General features: G+C 39.1%; 2 protein-coding genes across 3 annotated transcripts in view; both read right to left on the bottom strand.

The window, feature by feature from the left end:
• cacna1fa (calcium channel, voltage-dependent, L type, alpha 1F subunit a) overlaps window positions 1-3050 on the bottom strand; it is a 42403-nt gene extending 39353 nt beyond the window's left edge. For both annotated transcript variants that reach the window (XM_037536201.1, XM_037536200.1), the window contains exon 1: window positions 2385-3050. In XM_037536201.1, coding sequence (XP_037392098.1) covers window positions 2385-2403 — 19 coding nt within the window. In that variant the 5' untranslated portion in view covers window positions 2404-3050. The remainder of the gene's footprint in view (window positions 1-2384) is intronic.
• Window positions 3051-3288: 238 nt separating this feature from the next.
• Window positions 3289-7906, bottom strand: praf2 (PRA1 domain family, member 2). The gene is made up of 3 exons (XM_017685610.2): window positions 7716-7906; window positions 6947-7164; window positions 3289-5356 (listed from the first exon to the last, which is right to left on the bottom strand). The coding sequence occupies exons 1-3, from the start codon at window positions 7892-7894 to the stop codon at window positions 5217-5219; spliced, it is 537 nt and encodes a 178-aa protein (XP_017541099.1). The 5' UTR covers window positions 7895-7906; the 3' UTR covers window positions 3289-5216.
• Between the last annotated feature and the right edge of the window lie 2509 nt (window positions 7907-10415).

Consider the following 10415-nt stretch of genomic DNA (forward strand, 5'->3'; position numbering starts at 1 on the left):
GATGTGAATTTTAAAAAAATTGTGGGGTCAAAAAAGCGTTTGTTTTTATTATTGTCTCAAACAATTAAAAAACACAAAATATTAAATCCCATTGTTTTTTCTTGTTGAGGACATTAAAGGCTTAACACATTAACTAATCGTACAAATGTTTTCAATTGAGATCATTCTGCCATTCACAGTAGCTTTAGATACTTTTGGTAGGATCCTTATCACAGTTTCCACTTTCTCTATTGATTTAAATGTCACTACGTCTATAAAGGAATGGTTAAAATGGCACACTATTGGATTCAGGCCTGGCCTTTCATATTCTGACAAACTAAAGGCCAACTAACACAGGCCCTGTGTTATGTTTTATTGCACCGCCAGCCAAAGCAGTCTAGAACCAGGGCCTCTAGCATTGCGGTTTCCAGTTAGATAAAAATAAACAAGCTGTATCAAATACACACTACACATAAAATGTGTGCTTTTGTAAAAACATTTTTTTTAATAACAATTTGAAGCAGTGATGGGTCCACCAAAAATCTTTTCTCTCTCCATACAGAATCTTCTCCACTGTCTCCCATAGCTATAGGGGGCTGAGGTGGATATGCCCAATAAGCGATTACCTGAATGTACATCTCTATCTGCGTACTATATACCAGAAGCGTGTTTAGTGTGCTACAGTGTGTTACAGTGCATAGCAGCACTCATTTTAACAATGTTCTTATGAGCAGACATTACAATGAAAAGTGACACCTTGTTTATAAAGTGTAAGGCAAGTAACTATAACTGCTTATAAACAATTGTACATGCTTATGCATATACAAGCAGGTGGACTGAATTGAACTGGTATTTCAAACCGATATTTAATTGCGTCGTTACTACATATTGTATTTATTGTGTACTAGAAGAGTAGAATGGCGCTGAAGGGCTATGATGCTAAATTATCCATATTTTACAGATTTTACTGCATCCATAACTCAAATAAATACAGATAATTCTCCTTAAACCTAATTTTGTTTCCATTTCTACCTTTCATAAATGTTTGTGTATCGGCATCGGCAGATATGCACATGAAAAACATTGGCATCAGTCCATATTCCTGTATCCGTGCATCCATAACCCACAATCACGCAAATTTCCACCAGTGTCAGTACATAAACATTTATAAAACATATAAATTAGGACTAAACACCCCTGGATCATAATAGCACAGAAATATAGCACTTATGTCTTTGGCAGTAATGCAAATGCATTTCGCTGTTGTCAGAAGAAAACCTCTTATCTCCATTTTTGACGTTTTTTAGTTTTTGACATAATTTGAAAATGTCTGTTGCTCTTTACATTGTGTGTGAATTTCATGAAGAATGGACCAAAAGAAACGAGCCAAACTGACTTGGAAAAAAATTCTGGTTCCACTGACTTGCATTAAAAGTAGAGTAGGTTTTTTCCTTCTCCTGTAAAGTTACCATTTTGGAGATACAAGGTTTTCTTCTGACAACAGCAATTTAAACCAATAAAATGCAGACCTATTAGAGCCCAGCATCACCTAAACATTCTTGAGTACAATAAATACGCCATCGAAAATCAGTCTAAGTTATGACCAAGTCTAAACTTGTGTCAGATGACAATCATTTTTGCCATAATTATCCACCAATATGGTGGTGGATATGGTTTTGATATCAGTGTAATGCACCGGCTTGTATTTTCTTACATCTGAGGTGTCATTAGCTAATAATTAAGTCCTACTTGAGCTGAATCAGCTGTTTACTAAAGTTTGCAGGTGTGCTACAAGACTAGAGTTGTCTTAGTGAGGTCACCTGCCTAAGATGATGGAGTGAGAATGCAGAGAAATAGCCAACTGGCAAGACCGGCAGGCAGAGAAGACATATGGCCAGAGCTGGATACCCAAACGGAAAGGTGCCCTATATGGGATCTGGCAGATGTGACCTAGTTCTTCTGAGTGAGGACTGCACCAGCCTTACAGCACCTGAGAAAGCTCAAAAGCTGAAGGCCACTGAATGCACTGAGAACAATGTATGCCTTTGTAACTTCAAAACTACAGAGCAGATGACATTATGATGATTTTGGATTATTTTTGATACGGCATAGCCACAATTTAATATATTGAATTACGTTTCTCTTAACTCGTGGCGTCAATATAATCATTTGTGATATCAATATGGTAATTTGTGGCCTCAATATAGTCATTTGTGGCCACGTCTTATTAAGAATAATCTCCATTTCACATTAGGAGCTCTGTAAAAAAAAACTTGCAAAATGAACCCAAGCTAAAATGAGGCCATGAAGCCTCACAAAAAGCTGATGAACCCAGTCCTTTAAAAGTGGTAGACTGAATGTCCCACATTCATTCCCATTAAGACCCATATGCAGGTTTAACTCACCTTTAGGCGCCGCGTCCATCTCTTCAGCTTCAGTAGACCAACTTTACTTCTCCTCACCATGAAATATTCCTCTCCTTGAGCAAACTCTGGCTCTTCTGTCTCCACGAACCATCCGTTCAATTCGACTTCATTTCAATCAAAAGGTAGTCTAGTCCTCCTTAAAAGATTCTCCAGCAGCACAAGTGCGTGCCAGGGTTTACATGTTCGCCTGAATTTATACCTTTGAAGAACGTATGAGGAAAACGAAGAGCTTGTGGCGAGAAAAAACGAGGGGAAAGCGATAAAACCGCCTGCTGGAGGTGGTCTGGTATTGTTTCCTCAGGCTCCTTTGCAATTGTCTGTAGTAGGTTAAGCTTTGTGTTGTGGATTAGCCCATCTGAGCCGGTTAACGGGGATGACCATGCTGAAATCTGCTACAGGGAGGCGGAGAGAGGACAGTTCTAGTCGGTCAGTCAAATCTTTTTTTAAAAACCTGAGGCGTTTGGTTTTGAAGGCCTTCACTCAGCCGGCTAAATTAGCCAAGTAGTTCACTACGAAGCAGAAAGATGGCACAGCTTAGCAGACGTTCTGCTTAAGGTGGAGCGAAAACTCGAATAAGGCAGAAAATAAGGAGGCAGATGACTAAGAAAATAAGGAGCCTCGTCTACTGAGAAGTGTAATACATGACTAACTACAGGCTGCTTAGACTTTACGCTCATGAAGAGGCTGATAACACTTTTCTAATAAGATAAAAAAAAAAGAGAGAGAGCTTTCCCAAAGCTGAGAAAATGAACCCCAAAATACCTTAAATAAAAACTTCCTAAAGGTGCACCAGCGTCTGAACCTTAATGCGCTGTCAATGTTCTTTATGAAGTGGCAAAGCGCCCCCTCTCGGAGGCAAACAGAAACACACACTGCGCATGTCTGAAAGGTCAGTAGATTTTCAATCACTTGCAAAGGATTCAAGAAACTCACAACAGGGTGACGTGTACTGTAAACTTTAAATACATACTGCATGACAAAATGCACAAAAGAGAACATGTTTTTTTTCTTTAGGCAGACTTACAAAAGGCAGACTTGGCAAAAACAGAGCACAAATAGGCACAAAATATCCTTACACCAAAATCAAGTTCATCGGATTCAAAACAAAAATAAAGTCTCCCAGCCTAAAGGGAAAATCTACAGATTAAAAATATTCTGCGTCATTCACACCTGAAAATGTAAGCCAATCAGAGCAGAAATGTGAAACGTACTGTCATTTTTACAGTGGTGGTGAAAGGAGCCAGACATCGAAACAGTTTAATGCCTCTAAAAGCTCCCTCACAGAACACTATAGCTACGCAACAGGGTTTGGGCCATTTTTAAAACATACGCATAGTGTTGTAAGGAGAAATAGTACCCAGATTCCCAGATTAAGCACTACTTTACCACAATCAAGAGTATGTAAAAACACAGAAGACACATTTAGGCTCATGGCTTATTTTGGAGAGTAAATAAAATGGCTATATTTACATCACAGGTATCGTCACACCTGGTTCCGACCAGCACCACTGAAAAGAAAGAAAAATCTGATTCTGTAAGTTTCTCTACAGTAAACCATTTCATATCATACCACTCTGGATGAAACTGTGAAAAAGCAGAGAAATTCCCCTTTAAATATAATCGCCTGTACTGTCCTTCACTGTTTTTGAGTTATTACGTGTTCACAATGCGGTCTTTAATGTATGAAAGGATAATACTTGAGTATTTATACAGTCTGTTTCAGCATTGAGGCCTGAATGCAGACAGGATTACAGGTATAGCAAAGAGTTTCAGTCTGGCTTTTGAACATTCAATAAGATTGTGTCTTTCAAACACACTGGAAGAAAAAAAAAAAAAAACGCAAACAATTTAACATAAAATGCTTCATTAAAGAATCTCAACTCAAAGGATCAAAAGGAACATTGTAGTGTTTAACTCAAATCAAAGCCATTTAAAGTAAGACAACATTTAAGGTCTATAACATTTTCATGAACAGTGACGTGTCTTGATTAGAGAAGTACTTTATGCATCACTGCTGACTGTATGCCAGGAGAAAAATCACGTTACGACATGATTTGCGTTAAGTGGTAATGTTGGATTAAGTGCAATACATGTGAGAAGAAAAACTTCATCTCCATTAACTGGTGAAGGTTGGTACTGATGTAAAAGAGTAATGCGCAATGGAGGCATTATGGGCTTAGAGGCATAATCTGTATGTGTGCATCATGAACACCAAAAACAATTACAACAAAGTATATCTTTGGAAGCGATACACTAACATGAACAATGAATGTAAAACTGCCTCAATACAGCAAAATCACAAGCATTAAACCAAAACCTACAGTGAAATCCTCTCAGATATTTACTGCAGGTGTCCATTTAACATGTGCTTTTACTTTTACACCTCCTATCTTCAGTGAAAAGTCATTGTAAGTCCATTATACTTCATTTAAATGTATCCCCTCCTTCTTCCTATTCACGTTCCACCCAACATGAACCTTTTTCCGGTTTCCTCTCGGCCAGGGATGTCCAATCTCATCCCACTGTGCCTGCAGGTTTACATTCCAACAAAACAGGAGACCACATGATCATTTCTTTGACGGCTCAGCCATTGATTAAACTAGTGGAGTCAGGTGAGCTCCTGCTTGCCTGGAATGAAAACTTGCAGCCACAGCAGCCCTTTGCGGATAAGACTGGACACCCTCGCCCTACGCCCTCCCTGAATATGTGGGGAAATATTGGCACCATAATAAAAACACACTGCTAATAATGTTGATCATGAAAGGCCGTAGAGGAAGGCTGCTGAAGATTCATGTAGGTCAGGGACATTCACTATGACCCTGCCTCTTGCTCTTGACCTAGTGCTTCCAGTAGCATGCCCATGGGTGTCCTCTTCAGCCCTATGCTCTCCAACTTGTTCTCCAGTTTATTCTTTAAGCTTCGCAGCCTCACAGAGGCATGGATCAGGATGACTGAAGGAAAAGGGATGGTACAGAATTTGAGCAGAAAGCATAGGAAAGGCACAGACAAAGCAAGTTCTTAAAGCTAATATTGAAAGAAAATATGACAAAGTTGGATTATTACACCTTCAAGACAGGGATGCACAACTCCTATCCTGGAGGGCTGGTGTCCAGCACAGTTTGATGACTTTCCTGCTCAATCCCAGCTGATTCAACTCAACTGTTAATTGCCAGGTTTAGTGGGTGTGTTTGAGCAGGAGCAGGAGAACTACCAAACTTTGCTGGTCACTGTGTTGTGCACCCCTGCTCTAAGATTATTTAATTCAGTATGCACATATATTAAATAATACATGCAAAAGACAGGAGCAAAGTGCTCGTTTTAATACTGATTATATCGCTGTTGTCGGAAGAAAACCTTGTATCTCCAAAATGCTAACGTAACAGGAGAAGGAAAAAACAGACTCTGCTTTTAATGCAAGTCAGTGAAACCAGAATCTATCCAAGTCATTTTGGACTGTTTCTTTTGGTCCATTCATTATAAAATTTACACACAATGTAAAGGGCAACAGGCATTTTCAAATTATGTTGAAAAAATGGAGATACAAGGTTTTCTTCCAACATACAGCTTAAAAAAATGAAACAAGCAAGCCCACAATAGTGGCAGAGCCTCTGACAATATTGCTGCCTCTTTACCTTAAAATCAAGCAGTGAGGAAAAGCACTTTCCGCATGCATATATTAGCTCAAGAGATCACATGTGCTCATGGCTAAGGCATCATTATAAAACTATACTTTTAAAACAATGAATGCTCTAATATAGCGTTTCTCAAACTAGGGGCACCACAGGGGTAGAAAAATCTCAGAAGCTGTGCCTCCAAAGAGTCATGCTTAATTCTTTTAGTGTGTAGAATTTGCTTCGGCCAAATCTACAAAGTAGCACTTGTTTTAAAAATGGTACACAATATTAAGTTTTATTAAAATTAAGTACATACCAGAAAATTACTTTCCACAATCTTTCTACACTTCCCATTAATCTGCCATAACTCATGTACATGCAGGTCAGCAATAGCTTTTGTAAGACAAGGTCCTTGAGGGGCCCATGGAAATATCAACATGTGTACAAAAGGTAGATTTTCAGGCACTCCTTATTTTAGCCGTATTGAAAAATGTACAGAATCAAGACGTCACAGTAACAAACCAAATTTTATGAACTGTGACATCTGTACAAAATCTGTATCATATAGAATAGACAGACTTTACTGATCCCCAAAAGAGAAATATGGGTGTTTGATTGATCCCCAAGAGGCAATATAGGAAATATGTAACAATACATTCTATTAAGAATCTGACAGGTAATATGGACAATAATTTACCATGTATTTTATGTTCGTACAGGGCAATACAAGCTAATTGTATCGAACATTTGTTCAAATCGAACACGTCCTCCACTAAGAAATGCGAAAAAGGAACATTCGCGGCTTGCACTATGTCTTAGTGGATTAGGCCCAGTGCCCGACATGCAACCTGAAGAATTTGCTGCCTGTTTACCAGCTTTACCAGGCGACACCGCAACAGAACACAACCTTAGGTGGGAGATACTAACGTAGAATGGGGAAGGTGATGCCAAAGAGGAAGACGGCCACCCCTCCCAGGACGGAGAGCAGCAGATAGCTGGAGCCCAGGATAGCCACCAGACAGAGAGAAGGGTGGTTTCTCCTGAAGCGTCTGATCACAGCCTTGTTCTCCGCAGCCCACACAAAGCCCAGAAACACCAGAACCACCACGGCTGCCCCGAGAGTAAGCTGAAATGGCTGGAAATACCTGTGAAAGGTAAGAGTTTAAACAGTAAACATGGGGCATAAGGTGAGAAGAGTCAAAGAAAAGGAAAAGTGCATGGCCCAGTACTCCCAAAGACAGGGGAACGGGCTCACTTAACGCCAAAAAATGGGACATGTGATCTTATTATAAGCAAAACAAGCCTGTCTGAGAAATCAAAGCACGTCACATTATTCAGGGCCAAATAAAGAACAACCTCTGGAAGAACTTCGTGTTTTAATTAGGATTATAACTCTTCAATTCACTGTACAGACTTTACAGCGGTTTCTAATTTAAAATTTTAGCTCTGAGGAAAAATCAAGTTGCACACTATTATTTCCACTGCGCTTAACTTCCTCGAGCAGACAGTAGCCCACCACAAAGAAAGCTTAGACCACCCCTGCCTTTTGCACCAAAAGAAGAACTAGCATGTTTGGACATTTTCGAAAGTTAACTTTGGTCTAAAAACAGCTGAATCCAGCAGGTCCTCAGTGGACAACACATCACAAGAAAACACAGGTCCTGAATGGACGAACACGTCACGGCGGCTTCCTCACCCGACCAGGAGCAGCAACGCAAACGCGGATACGAAGTAGTTCGTCTGGTAGTACAGCAAGTTGTTAATTATCCGGTTGTTCCATCTCTCTAAATTGCGAACATCTGGCGCGGAGAATCTGGCCGAGTTCAGGAGAAAATCATCTAGGCTTCGCAAAGGCGGAGGCTGAACGTCCACCATTTTCGATGGTCGTGTAGAACTACATTACCCAGCATGCAATAAGTTCATCTGATTGGGCTGCAAAATTTACGCAAATTTATGTCTTTAATACATAAAAATAATGCCCATTTTTTTTCTACGTCCTTATTTTACAACTGTAGAAATATTTTAAATGATAGCCTTTTCAGTGTTAATATTTAAATATGGGAATTGTTAATATATAACAATCTAGGGCTTTTGACTCCTGAAACATCCTGATATGTAGAAGCAACTATGGGGGAAGTTACGGTGCTCATTACTGATTACACATTAACTATATTATCTTATCGTTAAGGACTATTTTATTAAAGTAATATATTCGGATTCATTTCCTTTATCACTTGCCTTTTTTTAAGTCATACAATTATATATATATATATATATATATATATATATATATATATATATATATATATATGTGTGTGTGTGTGTGTATTTCAACAAGACAGCGTTTATAAAACACAATTACATGTCATAACCTTTATCTGAGCTTTGTGCTATTTGAAAATGTTATATGTTATAAAATATTTTGGTGAAAATATTCAGGTATTCAAAAAAGCATGTTTAAGTAATTAAAAACATGAAATAAATGATGTATGATCTGTTGTTTTAAAATTAGAATGCAATGCAGAAATGCAGAGGTGAGAACATGAGAGCATAAGGACATACCGTGCCTCACGCAAATGGCCACTGACCTGACGTTTAGCAAACTGGGGCAATTTTAGTACATATACAACCACAATTCCAATGAAGTTGGGACGTTGTGTAAAACATAAATAAAAACAGAATACGATGATCTGCAAATCCTTTTCAACCTATATTCCACTGAATACACTACAAAGACAAGATATTTAATGTTCAAACGGATAAACTTTGTTGTTTTTTGCAAATATTCACTCATTTTGAATTTGATGCCTGCAACATGTTCTAAAGAAGTTGGGACAGGGGCGTGTTTACCACTGTGTTACATCACCTTTCCTTTTAACAACACTCAATAAGCGTTTGGGAACTGAGGACAGTAATTGTTGAAGCTTTGTAGGTGGAATTCTTTCCCATTCTTGCTTGACATGCAACTTCAGTTGCTCAACAGTCCGGGGTCTCTGTTGTCATATTTTGTGCTTCATAACACACCACACATTTTCAATAGGAGACAGGTCAGGACTGCAGACAGGCCAGTCTAGTACCCGCACTCTTTTACTACGAAGCCACGCTGTTGGAACACGTGCAGAATGTGGCTTGGCGTTGTCTTGCTGAAATAAGCAGGATGTCCCTGAAAAAGACGTTGCTTGGATGGTAGCATATGTTGCTCCAAAACCTGTATGTACCTTTCAGCATTAATGGTGCCTTCACAGATGTGTAAGTTACCCATACCATGGGCACTAACACACCCCCACACCATCAGAGATGCTGGCTTTTGAGCTTTGCGCTGACAACAATCCAGACAGTCCTTTTCCTCTTTGGCCCGGAGGACACGACGTCCATGACTCCAAAAACTATTTGAAATGTGGGCTCGTCAGACCACAGGACACTTTTCCGCTTTGCGTCAGTCCATCTCAGATGAGCTCAGGCCAGAGAAGCCGGCGGCGGAATGTTCCAAACAGGTGTTTTTTGAGCATTCCTCAACTTTCCCAGTCTTTTGTTGCCAGTGTCCCAACTTCATTGGAACGTGTTACAGGCATCAAATTCAAAATAAGTGAATATTTGCAAAAAACAATAAAATTTACCAGTTTGAACATTAAATATCTTGTTCTTGTAGTGTATTCAGTTGAATATAGGTTAAAAAGGATTTGCAAATCATCGTGTTCTGTTTTTATTTATGTTTTACACAACGTCCCAACTTCATTGGAATTGGGGTTGTAAATGAGAAACTTGCCAAATATAAGCTGTACAGTGTAAGTTGGGCGAGTTACCATTCTGTAGGCCAACTGATAGCATGTTAGGGTTAGGGTTAGCTGCACTATGTAAGATTTGGACCTCTGGTTTAATTGCATGCCACGTGCAGAAGACCTCTGACTTTTAAATGATTATCACACACACACACACACACACACCATATTTAACTTATTTTTTTCCAGACTCATCAATACTACTTTCAGTTTTAACAACCTTCGATAGTGCTGCTTTAATTTGTATATGCTTAAGATCCCTGTGCCTAAAGCTCTTCACAAGAGAACTATTAACACTAAGGCATGTTTTCTGTGCATCACTGAAAGAGAGGAAACTGATTGCTGAGCTAACAATAGGCTTTAAATTGCTGTTTTCGGAATGATTCACTATAAAGCTGCAACATCCAAGGTATACAATATGCTACTTGAATGTCATATGAGCTTCAAAAGTCTGTATGTGGGACCCAATGTGAGACAAGTCCCAGTTTAAATAATGCAGTCTGAAGTTTGTGTAGACGAATGAAGTTTCCTCTGGACCCATTTCATATGTATTCTTGCTAAGTGTATGTAAACTATATTAAAGTCTGCTGCTTTAACAAACACTGGAACACGTCAGA

The sequence above is a fragment of the Pygocentrus nattereri genome, chromosome 29 (assembly GCF_015220715.1).
Source record: "Pygocentrus nattereri isolate fPygNat1 chromosome 29, fPygNat1.pri, whole genome shotgun sequence".
Classification (NCBI taxonomy): domain Eukaryota; kingdom Metazoa; phylum Chordata; class Actinopteri; order Characiformes; family Serrasalmidae; genus Pygocentrus; species Pygocentrus nattereri.

Excerpts from the sequence above, each read along its gene's own strand:
- praf2 (XM_017685610.2), bottom strand. The coding sequence starts at position 7,894 with ATGGTGGACGTTCAGCCTCCGCCTTTGCGAAGCCTAGATGATTTTCTC. Across the intron at positions 7,165-7,715 it reads GCGTTGCTGCTCCTGGTCGG|GTATTTCCAGCCATTTCAGC; the intron begins GTGAGGAAGCCG and ends TACCTTTCACAG. Across the intron at positions 5,357-6,946 it reads CATCACCTTCCCCATTCTAC|TCATCCTGATCCATGCCTCT; the intron begins GTTAGTATCTCC and ends CTTTTCCTTCAG.